This window comes from Thamnophis elegans, chromosome 1, assembly GCF_009769535.1.
Source record: "Thamnophis elegans isolate rThaEle1 chromosome 1, rThaEle1.pri, whole genome shotgun sequence".
In the NCBI taxonomy this organism is placed as follows: domain Eukaryota; kingdom Metazoa; phylum Chordata; class Lepidosauria; order Squamata; family Colubridae; genus Thamnophis; species Thamnophis elegans.
The window spans coordinates 111,297,694-111,318,522 of NC_045541.1; the positions used below are offsets into that span (position 1 = coordinate 111,297,694).

Sequence of the window (20,829 nt, forward strand, 5' to 3'; positions counted from 1 at the left end):
TAGGAATTTATTTTTGTGTAAAGTATAGGTTGATTGAATGCAAACTAGTAAGGACATGTATCTTTAAGAACTAATTACAATGTTTGCCCTCTGTACATTTTTTTAGAGTAGCAATTTTCATACAATGGATAGTTCATAAATATTTCAAGTGCTGTTGGGAAATAAAATATAAGTGGGGGTTAATTAGGCATTGTTGGCATCAGAAACGTCAGGGCAAACACAAAAATCGATCAACTATTAGAAAACTATAAATTGAACAGTAATAAAATTGGGGATCAGGCAAAGATAATAGGATGAATATAAAAAAGGATGGCTTTTCAACCAAAAGGTTTAAAAGGGCAAAGGTGTAAAATAAGTACCCCATGAAACTAGAAGGCAGATCTATTTTTGATAATTATTCATATACCATCATTATTTTTACAAATAAGGCAGTGGATTTATCTAAGACCTCTTCCTCTTCCCATTTTCCACACAATAACCCTGAGAAATGGGTTTGGCTGTGAGAGAGTGACTGGGTCCAAAGTCACCTGGCCAGCTTCCACGGCTAAGGCAGGGCTTGGACTTACACTCTCCACTAGACCAAACTAGCTGTCTGGTATATCTGGCTAGATACACTTTCGCCATCAATGAACGGTTCAGTAAATAGACTTGAATGCCTGGATCAGAGAGCCTCCAAGAATACAGGAGCTAGACCACCTCTAGCCTGACCTAAAAAATAAATACATATTAGATACATAATATTTACATAGGGCTGACTCATGTAAAATAGGAAGAAAGCTATTGGAGTGTATTGTAAAACTCAGTCATAAAGTCCCCCACCCACTCCATAATAATACTATGTCTGCAAAGATTTCCTGACATTTTGCTGATTTAGTGACTAATGCTACATCGTCTGTGACTCGTACTATTAGCAAGCACAGTAATCAGGAGATATGTGAGAATAACAATTGTTTCCTTCCTACTTTCTTATCTCCAGGATGCTTTTTTCTTTTTTTGAAATCTTGCTTTGACCATAAAAGTATTTCCCTAGAAAACATGAAAATCTCACAATAGGGAAAAGTATCACTGATACCTTAACCCAGTGGTAGTCAACCTGGTCCCTATCGCCCACTAGTGGGCGTTCCAGCTTTCATGGTGGGCGGTAGGGGTTTTGTCCGATACTGAAGCACTTTCCTTTTTTTTAATTTAATTGACTTAAAAAAAACTCATAGCATTATTTAAAATTTTTCATTAGATTTTCATAAAATTACCATTACTGTGGAACCGGTTGGCGGTTAGAAAATTTTACTACTAACAAAGATACAAAAGTGGGCGGTAGGTATAAAAAGGTTGACTACCTCTGCCTTAACCTTAAAGCTTTCACCATACCTGTAACATTCTAGACTAGAGTATAGAGTCACTCACTACAGTCTCAAGGTAGGATACAATTGCTATAAGAAGCATCAATTTCCACCCAAACAGGAGTGTAAAATGCTTCATCACTGTTCTTAAAGTTTTCCATAGAAAAGGGTTGCATATATTTTGGAGCAATTTTTAGGACTTATGGGAATGACAAAGGGAAACTGCCTATACTTCTTGTCAGAGATACTGCCTGCATGTGGAGATCTTCACAGAAAGGTCAATAAAAAACAATTTATACATCTTGGTTTGGCTTGACTTTTAACAAATGTGCATGGATCTACTTAACAGTAATACTCATATAAATTTATAGGTTAATGTAGCCTTATTATTCTGGAAAGTTAAGTACAGCACATTATTATACATTCTTAACTAGACGTAGGCCCAAGTACAAATGGTTTTATTCCCCTACAAAGATAAGTTGAGCAAGTGTACAAGTAATGCTCAATTTACAGTGGCAGTTGGAACCGAAATTTCCACAACTTAGCAAAATGGCAGTTCCCTGCTGAACTGATTGCCTTCATTAATAAAATCTCATGGTTGACAAGTAAGGCAACTTCATGCTACCACTGACTTGGTTGGGGGAAGCTGGCAAGTCCCAGATGGCTTGCACACAGGCAAGCAGTAAGTGGCAGCTGCTGCTGGATGGGGAAGAATGTGCAAGGAAGGTGCAGCACCTCATAACCACATGACTGGGTCAAAGAGGGTGTGTGAGGGTACACAAGAGTAAAATTATTATTATAATTATTAACCACATTTATATGCAGCCCAATCCCGAAGGGAGGTGCAGCAAGACTACTTGGGAAGGGTGCATGGGAGTACTTAAGTGGCCAGCTTGGTGTGAATGCAGAGGGGTTGGGGGATTGGTTCAGGGAGACTTATCCTCAGCTAACCCACTAAATTTCTGAGGAAGCCACAAGGAGGTCACAAATGTAGGTCACATGGTTATGAGGTGCTGCATTTAGTCATAAATTCAAACCAGTTACCAAGCACCCAGATTGTAATCACTTGACTGTAGGGGTCCTGGGACAGTCAAAAGCCTGAGAACTAGTCATATCTACCATTTGTTCAGGGCATTTTAACTTTGAACAGTTCTTGAATGAATGGGTATAAGTCAAGGACTACATATATGTCCAATCATGTTGTCCTTATTGCTCAGATGCACTTTCCTTTGAGAGTCCGTAGATGTCTTGGAAACATCTGGTTATCTATTGCCAGAAAGAGAACATTTGAAGCATTTCTTATTTAATTTATGCTATCTTTATCCTTTTCAGGGGCGGGGGTGGTGGTGTTATGATTATTTACCCATTATCAGACACAGAAGGAAGCATTCAGCCTCATAAATGTCTCCTATTCTGGAAACAAAATACCGGTAGCAAATCGAAATTTTGGAAATACCCAATTACTATTTGTTCCAAGGTTATGTCATGTTTGCCTTAAAGATCTCTTGTATATATTTTAATTTTAAATCTGGATTAAAATGTCTGGCTATAATATAAATAGGACTTCTTTCTTTTTATTTATTGTTGTTGTTTTGGTGCCTTAACTCCTCGCAATTGTCCAAACAAGACTACTCAGTTCTCGCAGCAAGTTTTCAGAAGCAGATTTGCCATTACCTCCTTCCTGGGGGTGACAGAGAGTGACTGGCCTTACCCAGCTGGCTTTGTGGCTAAAGTGAAAGTAGAACTAATGAACTCCCAGTATGCAGTCTACACCAAACTGCAGTATACCACAGTCTCTATTATTGCAATCATTCATTCTATTTTCTCCATGGCACAGAGCTAAATTAAACTTTGATATGTTAATTTTTAGAGCCATATATCTCACTACATTATACAATTTAAGTCTCATTGCAAATAATTTGGATTTTCTACCAATAACATGGTATAATGTGCACAAAAAAGTATAAATGTATTTCCAACCAAGACATCCTTACTACCAAGCACTTAAAGCATTTCTTAAAAATATATATTGTTGTCTCATCTTCATTTGCAGCATTTGTGCATACATCTTATATACATTTTTTAAACCACAGCTTCTTTCACTTCATCATGTAAAAACATCTTTTTCACACTTCCCATTAATCAAATACGCATACTGTACTTCTGTAATATTATGTAACATAATTCTTGTTACCTTTTTCCAAGAAGCTTCCACATCCTCTTTCCATATGTCTGTTTTCTATTCATTATAATAAAAATTTGATCTATCTTCTAATATTTGTTCATACATTCCCCAAAATCCACTGTTTACGCTTGCAAAAAATTGTCTTTTATTTACAACTTTTCATTAATTTACTGTGTTTCGTTAATTACCTCAACCATTCCTAATAATCAAATAATGTTTTCAGGTTTATATTAATTATTCTATCATGTTTACATATAAAGAAACACACTTAAACCAAGGTCCCTTCCAACCACCCTATAATTCCATGATTCCAAGTATTTGGAATAAACAGATATTTTTCTAACAGATACTTATTGTTCTCTTACTTATGTTTCCAAATCTCCCAATAAATTTTTCTGTACTGTCTCATCTCCTTTCCACTCATACATTCGAAATGCCTAGCAAAATATTTTTCCCCTGAATTGCATTCATTCAAAATGTTGCATTGGGTTTTTTTTCCAAAACATTTCTGATTCTTTCATTATTATCCTTCACTGGAGGTAATACACAACTAACACCAACTTAGAAGTTTCTACATTCCTACAGCCCAACAACAACTTAGATCAGGTGTCTCCAATCTTCGCAACTTTAAGCCTGGCGGACTTCAACTCCCAGAATTCTGGGAATTAAAGTCAACCAGACTTAATGTTGCCAAGGTTGGAGACCCCTGATTTAGATGACATCAATTCTTCTCCTTTCTGACATTCATTCTAGTCATTTCACTCATAATTAAATCTATACCTCCACTTTCCTGCACATATTCATCATTTGTATTCCACAACATTAGGACACCTTTACTAAGATTTATAACATCCTTCTTTTTTCTTAACTGCACAGATACATAACATATTTTTCTTTCTTCCATGTCATCTGCCAATTCTTGCTCTTTATCATGCATTCCTTTTATATTCCATATTCATCCCCAGACCATAGAAATTGATCTTGATCAAAACCAATTGATTGGTTTTGATCAAGGCTTTAACATAATATTTTAGTAAGACAGAGAAAGTGTGGATTTAGTGACCAACCAAACCATTTGTAACATTTTCTATTGTTGGAAGAAATGTCCTTCTGGGTTCAGGAGAAAAGACACATGGAAGCTGCTTGGAATGATGGTTTTAATGGTGGACAGGACCACATGGCTTGAGGTCCTAGCGAAAAGGGGGATCACATGCTTCGAAGATGTTGAGTGAAGAAAAAGAAGCGAAGGAGCTTGCTGAGAGTTTCTGAGTTTTTTATACTCTGTGTTCATCCCCACCACTCTGTTTCCTGTTCCTGTGTAAGAAATGTCTTCTGATTGGTTGTCATACTCCCAGGGATGGGGGGTGGGGTCTTAGCTAACTTTGTAGCCTGTGTGTCTTTTGAGTCCCAAGCTTGGTTGTGTTCCCAGGTGCCCTGTGGTGAGAGGGGTAAAGGGCTAATACTATCATGCCTTAATCCCATCACCCTAGCACTAAAGGGGAGATCTTTGTTATGTAGAATAGCATAATAGCTGGTTCAGGCATTTTAATGGCCCATTGACAAAGGTGGAGGCTATTAAGAGAGTCTGTTTCCTGCCTAAAAACATGTTTCTCCATTTCTTATCTAGGGAAATATAATATTCTGCCTTTTAAATATTTCCTAGGATGTTTCATTCTTCTAGGAGCGGAGTGGGTACTAACTTCCTACACTACATTCCTACATTACATTCCTACATTAAAACAGTGCAATCAATTTTGGCCAAATTTTGCTACAACACCTCAACCAAAGGTTAGTTTTATCCCAAGCATGTTGTTCAGGCTACTCCGCACAAACCAGGATTGTTATTCTAGAAACTATTTTCTAAACTAACATACTGCTGCCCACATCCCACCGACTCAGAAGTATATGCAATACACTAACAATCAGGGCATTTTACTGTATATCAAACCTTGGAAACTCCCAGCAAGCAAAACGTTGTGGCCCGCGGTAAATTCTTGGCTTCCACGTACTACAGGAATGTCTTCCCGTGATGTGTAATCAGATGGCTGATTCATCTTACCTGAGGCACTCATCGGTTTGAGCCTTTACAACTGTAAATAGGAGCGACCTTGTTCACCATAAGGACAGGTGTTCTCTCATTGCCAGCTCAGTGTTTGCTTTCTTTACCTTGAGCAGGGAGGGGACCAGGCGTCACTCTGGAGTGGGGCTGAAGAAAGTCAGCCTGCCTCTTAAAACCTCACTTTCAGAAGAACCGGTTTGCAGCTGTCTGCAAGGTTCTCAACAGGCGCTTTCTTCTCTTGCCCACCATGGAAGCAGGGAGGGGGATCCTGAAAGAGGGCTTTCTAGTTAAAAAGGTAAGACTTCCTCCCCCTGATCTCTAACTCGGAGGCTTAATTATAACACCTTGTTTAAATAAGATTATTTATGATTGTTTAAATGATTACGAGTAGTAATCTTCAACTGACTAGGAAAAAAAGTTATAAATCTTAGAAATAACAAAATGATCCTGGACGCTCTCCCGTGGTCATAGGCAAGGATGAAGGAATGGAACTGGGATAACATGTCTTACAAAATTGATCTCTCTTCCTTTTCTTTCGTAGTTCTAATTTCATTTGTAGCCTTGCCTCCTTTTTCCAATTCATGTTCTTAGGCAGCCCCTAGATGGGCCCTTGGCTTGCAGCTTTTGAATTATTGTAGATCCATTGTAAGTGATGTGCAGTTGACTTTTACATTTTCAGAAATGTAACATTTTTCTTTGGAATTTCCAATGAGCACCACCAATGGGCATGATGTAGCAAGTATTTTGATGAGCAGTTTGAGGCTCAGCACACATATTTCCACCTTTACAGTAGGTGTGGTAGGAGGACAGCTGTGTTGATCTTTGGTAGCAAAAATTCAGAAAGAGTGTGGTAACATGTTTTCCAACTAACCCTTTTTATAAAAGGCAAACTTTTGTCAGCTCACTTCAACAAATGCAAAGTGCAACTAAACTGATATAAGATTTCAATTAGAATGATGGAATGAGTTGGAGAGGGAAGGACAGGTTGGTTATGCAAATGAAGATTACATGAGAGAGAGATCACAAGCACCTAATCAGTTAACAATTGGAATGTATTAAAAGTGCATTGTGTTTGTTGAGATCTTTTGAATTAACCTAAAAATGTTTGATATATGCGAAGTCAGCAGCTCTTCACTTAAACTCTCATCCCTTCCCCCCCCCCCCCCCCCCCGTCACTTTGAGACCTGCAATTGAATCTCCTGAGAGGTACTTTCAATCGTGGCTTTTTATGACATTTTGTCACAATTTCTGTCATAAAAACAGTTTTCCACTGTAACAGCCTAATGTTTTAGATTCCTACATTCTGAGCCATGCAAATAGTGCCTAACGCTACCAAATGAGAAGCACTGAAGAGTTATGGCATTTTTTTGTCCATAGCAGCTTTTTGAGAAAAGGGGGGAAAAGGAAAAGATTACATCTGAAGGATGATCTGTGCTTTAACACCTTCCATCTCAGAATAAAATTCTGTCAGCTAGACAGAATGATTGTACAATAGACGCCTTCTCTGAAATCACCTATGGCAATATATTGTAAGAATTTAATGATTTCTCAGAGCTTTATGGAAAGTCCAAAAAACACTGTGATCCATTCATAAACAATGCTGGCTTTTCCCACTGCTACATGGTTCATCCAGTGAGAATTATCATCCATATATCATCCACTGAGAATTAAAAGGGCTTTGAGCCAGAGAGCTTCTATTCCTACCAATCAAACGGACCTCAGAAAGCCATGCTTTCTTTTCCTTAAATAGATATCACTTGTAAAAGAAAAAGAGAGAAAAGGTATGACAATTCTATCAGCAGTCTTATGAATGAGGAAGGGTAGTTATATAATGCAGCACATGTACCGGGACAAAAGTGCAATTTTTCGACAGGTATATACAGGAAAATGCATGTCTAAAATACAGTGGGAGGAGCTGTTCCTGATAGTGGTGGATGAGGGTCTGAAGGCACCACTCCTTTCTCACCTGGTTCACCTTTCCATTTCTGCTTCCAAAGCCATTCCTTTCTCTCCCATCTTCAGCACTTCCCTATAAGTTCTGAAAGAAGTACACAGCAAGGAATAGAGAAAGGAAAACACCCAGTCTTATTGGTGTCCAGATTTGTTAGGAGAAAGAAGATGTAATACACTTTTCACAAGGGGAGAGTTTCGGATTTTTGTCCAGTTGCAGTTTGAAAACCAATGAGGAAATGTAGGCTAATACCACAAATTATATTACCTTCTGGACTGTTAGTAAAATTCCATGAAGAGGGCAGGGCCATTTCACTATCAATTTCACATTTTATCTGAAAGTCTTTTTAACAGATTAAACACAACTCTACCTAATTTTCAGTAAATATGGGCTGGTTGCTTTTTTTCTTTCAGAATGAAATACCTCTATTATTCAAAATCTTTTAGTTTTTATTATAATATAGTATCATCTGTAACAGTAGAGAGACATCGCGGTTAAAGGTGCAAGATTGAAAAATGGGAGCCCGTAAGTTCTAGACTCGTTGTAGACAGGAAGCCAACTGGTTGTCTTTGAGTCAGACACTCTAAGCTGTAGGTAGAAAGAAATATCAAATCATTCCTTTAAAAAATGCAGTTGCCAAGAAAACTGCAGGGGCTTGTGGAGACAGTAACCTGGAAACAAGACTAGACTTGAAGGCATTTAAAAAAAAAATAGCTGTATGGGTTGTAAATGTGAGTGGGGCAATATTGGTTATATTTATTCTATGGTTTTAATGAACATTGTAATTACTTTTATGAATCTGTGTTCTGCTCTAAAATATAGATCTTATTAAAATAACCCTTGGGTTATTTTAATAGAAGCATAATGGAAAAAACTTAAATAAGTGTAACAGCCTCTAGGATTTTGTTCAAAGTTCTGTCAATCAGAAATGTATTAATGCAATAATTTATGAGTTGGAATAAACGTGTTGCTTTGTGTAATTAGTGTAGCAGGTAGAGCTGCTTTTGAGCAGCTTCAGAAACCACTATTTTTTCTTTCTTTTTATTGTTTGCAGGGTCACGTTGTCCCCAATTGGAAAGCAAGGTGGTTTGTTCTTCTCCAGGACAGGCTGCTCTATTATAAAGTGGTGGGAGGAAAGCAGGAGTCTTCTCCCAAAGGAAAGATTTTTCTGGATGGCTGTACAATTACGTGCCCGTGTTTGGATTATGAGAATAGGCCGGTAAGTTCCATGTTGGATTCTTTGCTTGGTTCTCTTACTACTGAGTTGACTTTAAAATGAGACAAAGCAATTAGGGAATAAAACAATCTAGGTCAGGGTTTTCAAACTCACGGCCTGCAGCCCAGATGCATAATGCACTGGTCACAGCCATGGCCGGTTTAGCAAAGGGGGGGAATCATGATATGTCATGTGACGTCGCCATGACACTGCGAGTTTGACATCCCTGACCTAGGTTTTGGGAATGACTTGGCATAATATTCTGAGAAAGCTGCTTTCTTTTCAAAGAGGAATGCTTTCTTTCCAAAATGATATTATGGCAGGAAAAAAAGTGGAGAATGGGCAATGTTGGAAAATGTTGGAATAGTACAACTGGGAAACCAGTTACTCATAACAACATTGAACTCTTTTACTGGATGTGGTGAAGCAGAGGCCAGAATCTGTCTCTCTGCAATGCTTTAACTGGGATTTCCCCAACGAGCACTTCTAATTCTATAATTGTATCATTCTAACCTAGTGAATCCAGTCAATGTAACCAATCACTCTTTAGTCATTAGACATAGTTAATCAGGTTCTTACACTAATTCAGGTGATCGTATTTGCTGGCTTAATCTAACTGATCTAATCTAACCAATAACCTAATGCAATTTTAATATACAATTGTCCCCCAAGCTGCAAAAATCTACTTGTTCTCTATTAGTTTAGACTTGTTGTGTTGCTTCCCTGCATATTGCAGATCTGTTGGGTAATGTAGGGTTGCATTTTCTGATTAGTAAAATGGAAGATTAAAGGTAGACAACCTGATACATTTTCAACAGTTTAGCAGGGAATTGTTTTCAAGGCTGAAAATCAGGAACAGGGAAAGAACCATTGAAATAATTTTCTCATTCAGATTCAATTGAATGCTATACTGAAATTTGTATGTTAACCTAATGATGTTCTTCAAATCTGATGAGCTTTTTATCCTACTGATCTTTAAATGCATGAGATCCCATATGTTTATTATTATTATCGTTGTTACTATTGTTGTTATTGTTGTTGTTATCATCATCATCATCATCATCATCATCATTAACTCTCTCTTGCTCATTTGGCTAATTTATTTAATGGGGGAATGTCTTTTTTTAGCAATAAAACATAACTCTCGGTTGGGGTCAAATATGTAGATGTGTGCTGTAAGGCCCTTTTCTTTTATGGCTATTCCTATAAACCCTGCTTCTTATGGTGTTCTTTTGCAGTTAGTTATTAAGCTAAGGACAAAAACCAACACAGACTATTTCCTTGACTGTTGCTCTCGAGAAGAGCGTGACATTTGGGCTTTGGATATCACGGGTGCTATTCATGCTGGCAATCCAGTGCAAGTTCAGCAACTTCATCTCATGAGAAACTCCTTCAAACTTCCTACAAATATCAGTTTGAAGTACGTGGTAAATATGTTCTCAATTTGTTTTTGCATGCTGCTGGTTTGAACTGAAAACAGCAAGGATGGTTTCTGTATGTTAGGAATGAGAAGGCGATAGTTCTTGTTACTGAGCCAAAGATCTCCGGAACCCTAGGCTTCCAAGCCAGTGGCAAGGGATACTTGATATTGTAGCTCATCTACATCTGAAAGGTTATAGGTGTTCTGACATAGGCTTCCCCAGCAGCATGAAGCCGAGTCATTGCTCCAATAAACCCTTTTATTTAATTTACAGTGAATTCCTCACCAGCAAAGTCTTTCCTCTCCCACAGTCTTTGAAGAAAGTTCACAATTACCTATCTTTATCAGGCTTGGAGAGTGGCCAGGCCGATATCTTTCAGACGCTGCAATACTTGGCAAGAATGCAGGAATGAACTAACTGTCTCCTGCAAACACCTCTCTCCTTTCACTCCTCTTTTATTCACTGTGGGAGGGGCCATTCACCATCCACTTGTGGCCTTACTCCCAAGTTGACCCTTGTTCCTTAGCTGTTCTGTTTGTCCAGCAACTCTGTGCATGCACACACTGGGAACAGGCTCCAGCTATTCATCTGCCTCACTGATATCTGACTACGAAGGTAGCTGATAACTGTCAGACGGCCCTGGCCGTATCTTTGCCTCTGATGCAGAGCACAAGTCAGAGCTTTTCCCAGACTCCAAGTCTGGCCCGTGTTCCTCCCCAACTTCCTCACTGTCCGAATCTGCTACCAACTCTGCTGGGCGCTGGAGGGCCACAACAATAGGTTTACAGCCTCCTCTTTGCATGTATACAAAATTTCCTGTACATACACTCAAAATTTCCTGATGCAGTTCCTCTGGAACTCATCTATGAATACATCCTAGTCTTCCATACTACATCATAACATTTTGTAACACAATGTAATAAAGCAGAGATCATGGTTACTGGCCATAGAGGATGGCCATCCCTTGAGAGAAATGGATTAATTCGACTTGCATGTAAGCAGCACTGGATTCCCAACACGTTCTGAGTATTTTTTGATTGCAAGCATGCTATGGCTGAAAACTGTGGAATGTGGATAAATTCACAAAACTGGTTCTTTTGTTTGTTTCTCACTGACTCTCTCTTGATTTTTTTCTCCTCCAGTCATATTGTGGACAAAATGTATGACAACAGCAGCGGAATCAGACAAGGCAGTTTGTATAAAGAAAGCTTTACAGGTAGATATGTTATCAACTTTATTCTTCATTATGCTCCTCCATAGAGACATTTTCTACCAGAAAACATTTTCAGAACCTGTTTTAATTATCAAGTGTGTGAAAAATAGTAAAGAATGCATTTTCAATTTCTTTTATTCCATTGCTTGCAAAAAAAAACAAAAAACAGGTGGCACATTTCAGAAATTGCATGGAAATATGCTTTAGAAGATGAAGCTACTAGAGCAAGCATGTTAGTGGTTAGAGTGCTAAATTAAATCAAACAGATTCAGATTCATCTCACTAATCAGTTATAAAACTCACTAAGAACTTCTGTGGGGAAAAATGGAGAACTGAAGACAGCTCCACTAAGTGTGGAGCCAACAATCATGACAGGAAGAAGAGCCAGCAAGTAGACCCCCCCTCTTCATAATTCTTCTCTGGACACATGGTGGACTTGAGATTGCACATACATATTCTATATAGTTGTTCCTCATGAGTAGGTTGCAAAACAATAGTGGGTTTAGAGCTCTGGAAGATGAGAGAACAGCCATCTTGGTCAAACCAGAATCAGCCTCTTCAGAAGGATACTGAGTTTACCAGCATCCCTTTCTAATCACTTTCAGAGATTCCTTGTTAACTTTTCAGCTATTAGGAACTTTTGGATTGAAAAGTTTGAAAAAAATGGGTGATTTTGCTTCAATACTTAGCAAAAGATATTTTGAATAGAGTTTAAGGATTATTTTTTGTAAAACAACTTTTTTTTAATAAACAGAAAAAGGGTGACATTTTCCAAAACTTTGCTTTTGGAAAATTACAAACCGACTATGAGTCCATATAAATTTGAGATAAGAATCCTTCCCATGGGAAAAATGTTTTTGTTTTTTAATTCTTTTTTTTTCTTCAAAAAACATGATGAAACTTTAAAAATTGGACACTAGAGGAAATTAGAAGGAATTAAAATTATAATTAAAGGAGAATATGTAAATGTAATCTATTAATACAGAAGGGAGCAACATATTTTAACTGTGAAAGTACTGATGGATATTTTTGGACCCAGAAGTTAATCTTAAGAGTGTCTGCTCTTCTCTATTTTTTTTAAACTAGACATTTCTTGGGAAATATATGTTGGCAGCAACATACAGTATAAAATTTATCAGAGGGACATAGTATTGCTGTCTCCCCTTCTACCTGTCTTGGAGATCAGATGGCAGTAGATACTGTTTGTCTGATTAACTCCATTTATTCCTTTCAGGCTCCATACTGGTGGATTGGTTGATTTCCAGTAGCTTTGCAGCTTCCCGGCTTGAAGCAGTCACACTGGCCTCTGTGCTGATGGATGAAAATTTTATTAAACCTGTGGGAGTTCGCAGCACTGAAGCCATAAGGAATGGAGATTTGACTGAGCAATTTTTGGATGACTCTACTGCCTTGTATGCATTTGTAAGTGATGCAAACTCTGAAAGTTTAATCTCCTCCTGTATACAGATGAGATTCAGAAGTTAGCTGTGTCAATTTACTTTGCACAGTCAAATAGAAAAAAAGCAGGCAAACAAATGATAAAATCTTGATAAATGACTTGTACTTTCTAAATACTTTCAATGCGTTCATCTATGATATTAATTGGACTTTGCATAGGTGTGGCCTACATAGATTTGGATGTAAATATAACCCTGGAGAACACAGCTCCCAAGGATGAAATCTCTCCTTGGATTGTGCATTTTTGTTACTGTGATTGTTTGTCAGGATGTGCTTTAGGAGTAACAACTAAGCACTGCAAAATTGTTCCTGGTGGGCACTATCTTATATTAATAAGCTATCTTCTTAACTTTGGATAAAGATAGCAACAACAGCCAAGTAGTCTGCAATGGGCAGCTCTGGATTTGCCTTCCATTTTAATTTCCCATTATTAAAAAATAATTAAAATGGCTGAGGAGGAGGAGGAGGAGGTGGAGGTGGAGGAAAAGGAGAATAACTTGGAGATTAAAGCTTGAAAAAATGAATGAAAATCAATCATGCTGAAGGATGAAATCAGTATTTGTAAAACTTGTACTGACTCTTTAGTAACATAGTTCAATGCTTTTGTTTTTATTGCAGGCTGAAAGCTATAAGAAAAAAATTAATACTAAAGAACAGCTCAATATTAACATACTTGAACTGAGTGGCACAATTTTAAAGCAAGGCTTTTTGATAAAACAGGTAACCATGACTTTAGAATTTCAAGATAATCATGGGATGGGGATGAGGCAATATTTAATTGGTATCTTCTAAAGCTCTTTCGGAAATAAAATGGCATTTTAATAGGAAACCCTCACAATTTAATTAATATACAATTAACAAATTAACATATGAACAAGATTTAGATTGTACCTAATTGAAACTCTTCCCACTAAGTTTCTGTTGAAAAGAAGTGTTAGAAATAGAGAATAAATAGAAGCAATCTTCTAACCACAATATGCGACTTAATGAACACATAGTTTTTCTTTCTGTCTGATACAGAAAGTGACACGCAAGCATCATTGTCTTATTTTTGGCATGGCAAAATGTTATTTCTACACAGCACAGTCTACACCAGAAGGCAGGCAATAGGATCACACATAACTTCTGAAAGCTTAGGGAATGGCCCTCAAAAGCCACTAACATTTATTTACAAATTGTAATTTGTAATATGACAGGTAGGGGGAGATTATTTAAGTACATGCTGGAGAACAATCTTATTTAATGATATTTATTTATTTTTGTTAAATGTAATTAAATAAAATCTAATCTTATTGTAAATTCAGCCATTGATTTGGGGAATGCAAAGGCCCTTGAAAAAATTAGGCAAAAAAAAATGTAGGCAAAAAATTTAGGATCATTCAAACAACTTGGTGGATTATGGTATTTCTTCACATATTTCAATGTATCAAATATTTCTAACCATTTCATTTATGGCAGCTTTTTGGTAATAATAAAATCAGTAGATCAACTGTGCTCTACCACCCCTAACTGACCTTCACCATCTTCAATGGTCTCACAAGATTACTTGTGCTACACACAACTTCAAGAAGGTGGCCTTGAGTGCCAGCAGCTGTTTCACAGAGCCAGTCCAGGTGTGTTTTATTAGCAGCAGAAGTAAGAAGATGATGAAAATCAGTTAGGGACAGGAGGGTAAGGACCATGGAGTGCAGGAGCAAAAGGACCTGCAAAAAATGGGGGGAGATCAGGTGGGTGAGGCTTGTTGAAGCGCATCCTGGGCAGAGGTGATGTTTAGCAGGTTCTGACCAGTTCTGGAGAACCAGTAGCAGAAATTTTGAGTAGTTCGGAGACCTGGTAAATACCAACTCTGACTGGCCCCGCCCCCATCTATTCTTTGCCTCCCGAATCCCAGCTGATTGGGAAGAAGTAGGGATTTTGCAGTAACTTTCCCCAGGTGTGAGGAGAGAATGGAGATTTTACAGTATCCTTTCCCTACCACGCCCACCAAGCCATGCCCACAGTAAAAAAATTTGAATCACACCACTGATCATGGGGGTTTCAAATTCAAGAGGAAGTTGCCAAGCGCCTGAATTTTTATCCGATGACCACAAGAGTTCTTCAACAGCTGTAACTCTGGAGTCCGGGCATAAGTATCATTTGTTGAGTGTCATCATAACTTTCAAACAGTCTCTGAACGAATGGTTATTAAGTGAGAACTACCTGAATTATCCATTAGCTTGTCTTCTGCAAAGATAAAAGGGAGTAAACAGATAATGCCATATTCTTTCTCTACTATTGACAATTACAAGAGATCCGTGTTTTGGAGAAAGAAAATTAAATTTATTTTCCAACTTTCAGGGGCACAAGAGGAAGAACTGGAAAGTCAGGCGCTTTGTCCTGAGGTCTGATCCTGCTTTCTTACATTATTATGACCCCACAAAGGTGAGACAATGGCATTGCAATGTTCGAAACTCCCTGCATGTGTGCCTTTGGAGAATGCCCCCCCCCCAATGCCTTAAGACTGTTGCTGATGGGTAGGAGGAATGAATTCTGAATGGATTTCAGTAAGGCTGGGGGCAGATCCATTAAGATCTCCACTGGATCCTAAATGGCCCATAATACTTAGAGTACATGTTGAGTAGTTTGCACTGTGTTGTAGTTTGTCTCCATATTAATTGTAAATGGATGTGCCAATTAAATACAAATCTAAATCTGTATTAAATTAAATCTACCTGTCAATGACTACTTCAGCTTCAACCCCATTCTTAAAAGGTCAGTAGGGGTGTTCAAAAGTGCACCAGCATGCCTAACGTCCCTGTCCTACTGTCCCCATTTATTTGTACCCATTTCCTGTGTTCTTATTCCTGTTTATTCTTATTCCTGTTATCTTGTACATGAGTGACAATCTAAATAAATAAATAAAAATAAAATAAAATAAATAAAAAGTAGCCTAATATAACTCATTTGCTTTGGGAACAGATATACCTTGTGGTTATTGCTTTCTGTCATTGAAAAAAACACAATTGGGTTTGGGGATGAGACAAGTTATATTATGGAATTTCAGCAAGATACATATTGCTGAAGGTTCCCCCCATGCAAATGCGATACATATAGGAGTCCTGTTCTCTCTCTCTCTCTCTCTCTCTCTCTCTCTCTCTCTCTCTCTCTCTCTCCCTCCCTCCCTCCCTCCCTCCCTCCCCCCCTCTCTCTCTCCTCTAGTTAGAGAATGAAAATCAGTTCAGGAGAAAAATAGTCAGATTTGACATAAAATGATTTTTTTGTAAAAAAATTTTTATTTTTCCTTTCAAATTTTTATAATTGTTATTTAACATATGTCAATTCATATCATTTTTTCACCTGTATCTTTACATTTTAATATTTTTTTTCATTTTCCCTCCCCTTATATTAATCATGTGTCATCTGAGATACTTATTTCATGTTTTGTTCCTTTTTCTTTCTATTTATACCTTTTTTCAAACCCCTCGTAAAATCGCCTCCATGTCCTGTAGTACACTGATTCCTCTTTGTCCTTTATTCTCAATGTCAACCTGTTCATTTCTGTGCAATCTAATGATTTTTAATGCTACTCAGCTTAGAGTTCTACAACGTTATTCCATAATTTTGTTAGGAAGAAGTGTTAGGAAGGTTTTGCTGAGTGGGAGCCACCCAGAGTTCGATATAAGATGGGCAGTTACTGTATATGTTTTTAAATAAATAAACTGTTTATCAGAGTTGGTTAGATCTCAAGTCATTTCCTGTAGTCTGTAATTCTATGCTGCTTATGCTCGAGATCTGGGCAAACTCATCTATGTTTGAAGCCAGAGTAAAACACGATGTCTCATTTAATGATCGCATTGCTTAATGACAGAGTTGCTTGTCTCAGTTATGCTCATTACCTGTAGTCATCTTTTAAATTTTGCAACTCTCTGAAGTTTGTGAAGAAACCCTTTTGTAGGAAGTCTTACCTTATCCCAACTCCTAGTTCCTAACTATCAGCTGACCCTAACACTCTTTTAAACAAAATAGCCTCAACCCCCCCCCCCAATCCACTCTGAGATTTTGCATATGACAAAATAGTTACACAATACATCAAGATTGGAGTAGGTTGGGGAGAGGAACCTAAGAGATTTTTAACATTTCCCTGTGCATAGGTGGTAAGAATGTCTCTTTCTCCAGAACCATAGTGAGGGTTCAGGGCATGGCTGGGATTCTTTGCTACTTGTTCTTATGAGTCAGCAGAAGAGAAGTAAAGTCCAGACTGTCTTCAGACGGCTTTTTAAAGGACTGAAAAAAATAGAAGTGTTGGCAGCATAGGAGTGCCTTCAGGCAGTGTAAAGTGTTTGTGAAAGTGCCATTTAATCCCCAGGTTGTTGAAACCCTTTAATCAACTGTGGAGATTATACCTAAGGCTTAATGTGTCACACAAATATAAAGATGCTGCTATTCTCATCTTGTTGAAACTAAAATCTGAGACGAAAAACATGATCACTACTTTTCTGTTTCAGTTTCTGCCAAGTTGACAATGGCAACTATGTTAAGATGTCCTGAATCACATGTGGCAGAGCTTAGAAGGCAGTGTCCACATGCTAACATTATCATGGTTTATCACAGAGGTGTCAAACTCACGTCATGGCAGTGTCACATGACGTATCACAACTTTCCCCTGCTTCGCTAAACAGAGCATGGGTGTGGCCAGCGCGTGATGCATCCAGTCCGCGGGCCGGGAGTTTGACGCCCCTGCTGTAGAGCATCTCCTTAAATAGAAGCAAACTGAAGCAAAACTTTAACTGCTTATGTCAAATTTGTTGAAGGGAATGTAACAGTGGTGGGTTTCAAAAATTGTTGGAACCTACTCTGTGGGTGTGGCCTCCTTTGTGGGAGTGGCTTGCCACCCATGTGATCAAATGGGAGTGGCTTGCCGCCCATGTGACCGCATATGAAATTATGAATTAGTACTTAGGTCGGTCCAAGTAGCTATTCAGAAACTCTGACATTGAAGCATGCAAGTCTTAAAGCTGTCAAGTTACAAGATCCTTGCCAGTGGTGGGTTTCAAAAAAATTTGGAAGCTCTTCTGTAGGTGTGGCCTGCTTTCCGGGTCCACTGGTGGAACCTCTTCTAACCGGTTCGGTAGATTTGACGAACCGGTTCTACCGAATGGGTACGAACTGGTAGGAACCCACCTCTGGAATGTAACATTTTGATTATTTGCTTTACTCACATTGGTCCACTTTTTTTTCTCCTATAGGAAGATAACAAACCAGTTGGGGGATTTTCTCTCCGTGGTTGTCTTATTTCAGCACTGGAAGACAATGGAGTCCCTACAGGCAAGTTTTTACCTTGCAAGGTGCAGTTTTACTGTTATCTTGATAGCTTTCTTTTTTTGTTCATTGATAAAGATTGGAGTTCATTACTTGCAGGGGCATTGGAAGCAGCCAATGTTACCCGCCCACTCCCCTTCTTCTGCCCTTGTCTCATTTCCAGACCATGTGTTACACAATATAGGACAAGCACAAAACACAAGAGAGCAAATGGAAATCAGGATTTTGCCAGGAACTCCTTTTATCACCCAGCATAGAACTATTTCTGCTAAGGAATGCTTGTGATAAAAAGCTCCTAGAGCCCATCCAATGGATCGGATTTTCTGCTAGGGCCAGTTCTTAAAAGAAGTGGGAGTGGGGTTACCTAAAATACAGATGCTCCACACCCTAACTCCCTCTCATTTTAGCCATATTATACACAAACAAAAGCACACCCTTCTCAAAGCCGTAGCAAAAGCAGCTGCCCAAAAGAGAAAACGGGGGACACACACACATGGACACACCACAACTTCACCAGGATAGCTTAGGGGAAGACCATCACAGCAGCAGAAATGGCTGTGGTTTCTCTGCAGAAATGAAAAACGTAAGCAGCATTGCTTAGTTGCTCACATGGCCCATTTGTCTCACTTTTGAAAGCATTTTATATACGCATGACTTAAGCAAAGTACATGTAATGCAGAATGGAAAAGCAGCTTCAGTGAGTCTTCTATGGCACCATCTTCTGACATTCTCCCTCTGAGAGATTGCTGGTACTTCAGCAGCTCTTTGTCTTTTGTGCGTGTGTGTGCCTTTGAGTAAGTTTTTGAGTCCCAGCAACCGGCTGGACAAGTCCTCACAGTTTTCCTGACAAGGTTTTCAGAAGTGGCTTGCCACTGCCTCCTTCCTAGGACTGAGAGAAAGTGACTGGTGCAAGGTTGCCCAGTTGGCTTTTTGCCTCATGGAGGAACTGGAACTCATTGTCTCCCAATTTCTAGCCTTAACCACTGCACCGAACTGGCTCTCTTTACAGATAGTCTCAACTTATGACCACCATTGAATCCAAAGTTTCTGTCGCTAAGCGAGATAGTTACTTGTGCCTCATTTTATGACTCTTCTTGCATGGTTGTTAAGTGAATTACTGCAGATGTTAAATTATTAACACTTGTTAAGTGAATCTGGCATCCCCACTGACTTTGCTTGCCAGAAGTTTGCAAAAGATGATGATCACATGACCCTGGGACACTACAAACATTGCAACCGTCATAAATATTGCCAAATGTCTGGACTTTAATCACATGACCATGGGGGTATTGCAATCGTCCTAAGTGTGAAAAATAGCAGTTAGACTTATATACCGCTTCATAGGGCTTTCAGCCTTCTCTAAGCGGTTTACAAAGTCAGCATATCGCCCCCAACAACAATCCGGGTCCTCATTTCACCCACCTCAGAAGGATGGAAGGCTGAGTCAACCTTGAGCCGGTGAGATTTGAACCACCGAACTGCAGATAACAGTCAGCTGAAGTGGCCTGCAGTACTGCACCCTAACCACTGCGCCACCTCGGCTCTTCAATGTTATAAATGTTAATAAGTCACTTTTTCAGTGCCTTTGTAACTTTGAACGCTCACTAAATGAATGGTTGTAAGTTGAAGACTGTCCGTATGTCCTATTCAATGACTTTCTTTTCTTTTGCAGGAGTGAAAGGAAATGTGCAGGGCAACCTCTTCAAAATCATCACAAAGAATGACATTCACTACTACATACAGGCTAGTTCCAAGGCGGAAAGAGCTAATTGGATTGAGGCAATCAAGCCACTAACATAGGAGATGTACCAACGTTGCATTTATGGGACAATTTAATACAGGGGCATAAAAAGGAACTGGGTTTTTTTTGAGATTGCTGGTTAAGTTCTTTTAGCCTGGCATGAAGTTAGTACCTGACAGATCTACTATATTTAGGCTTTTTCTCTGAGGCAAGGACGCACATCCACTTCATCAGAAGTTCCATAAATTCTGCAATATGCATGTTGATTGCTTGGCACTAGTCTGCAGTTTGGAATATACTACCCAGAACTCTGAAATAGAGCTAAATTGGCTGCTGAGGAGAAACTAACAAATCCAGCATCCTGGGACCAAATCTGGCTCTTTCAAAATGATTTCATGCAAATTCCTTAATTATCTACTGTATGTCTTTGTATGTCTCTATACTTGCAGCGCCTCTTCCCTCCTATTTAACTTGTGGGAAGCTTCAAGAATGACAGCATTATTCGGGAAGGTGGAGACCAAGAATGTTTCTGTGATATAAGAAAGCTTAGCATTTACATTTTGAAGACAGGAGCAAACTCATCATATTAATATTGTCATGGAATTCTAACTCATAGTGCTCTAGATTTCCTGAGAGAACAAAGTTTGCTGCTTGCCTCATAACCAGACCCAGCATGACTTTAAATCAATTATGTTGTCAGTCAGACCTGCCCTACAGGATTCCTGTAATGAGAGATGGAACTGAACAGCTATCCGGGTACTACATTGAGTTCCTTGGAAAAGGGACATTTCTATAAAATACATGGAGGGGGGGCAATATGAGAAGCCTCATGTGCTGAACGGTCAACTGGCTGCTGTTCTCATAGGGTGGGAGTAAGAGAGGAAAAATGTTTTAAGATATAATTTGTATTTATAATCTGAGCATAAACTTACCTAGAATTGGTGTTA

General features: G+C 38.7%; 1 protein-coding gene across 1 annotated transcript; it reads left to right on the forward strand.

Annotated features, from left to right (window-relative positions):
- The first annotated feature begins 5,831 nt into the window (after nucleotides 1-5,831).
- PLEK2 (pleckstrin 2) lies at nucleotides 5,832-19,941 on the forward strand. Its single transcript, XM_032233429.1, has 9 exons — nucleotides 5,832-5,879; nucleotides 8,590-8,754; nucleotides 9,990-10,171; nucleotides 11,315-11,388; nucleotides 12,620-12,807; nucleotides 13,462-13,563; nucleotides 15,181-15,264; nucleotides 18,069-18,147; nucleotides 19,814-19,941. The coding sequence occupies exons 1-9, from the start codon at nucleotides 5,832-5,834 to the stop codon at nucleotides 19,939-19,941; spliced, it is 1,050 nt and encodes a 349-aa protein (XP_032089320.1).
- Nucleotides 19,942-20,829: the final 888 nt, after the last annotated feature.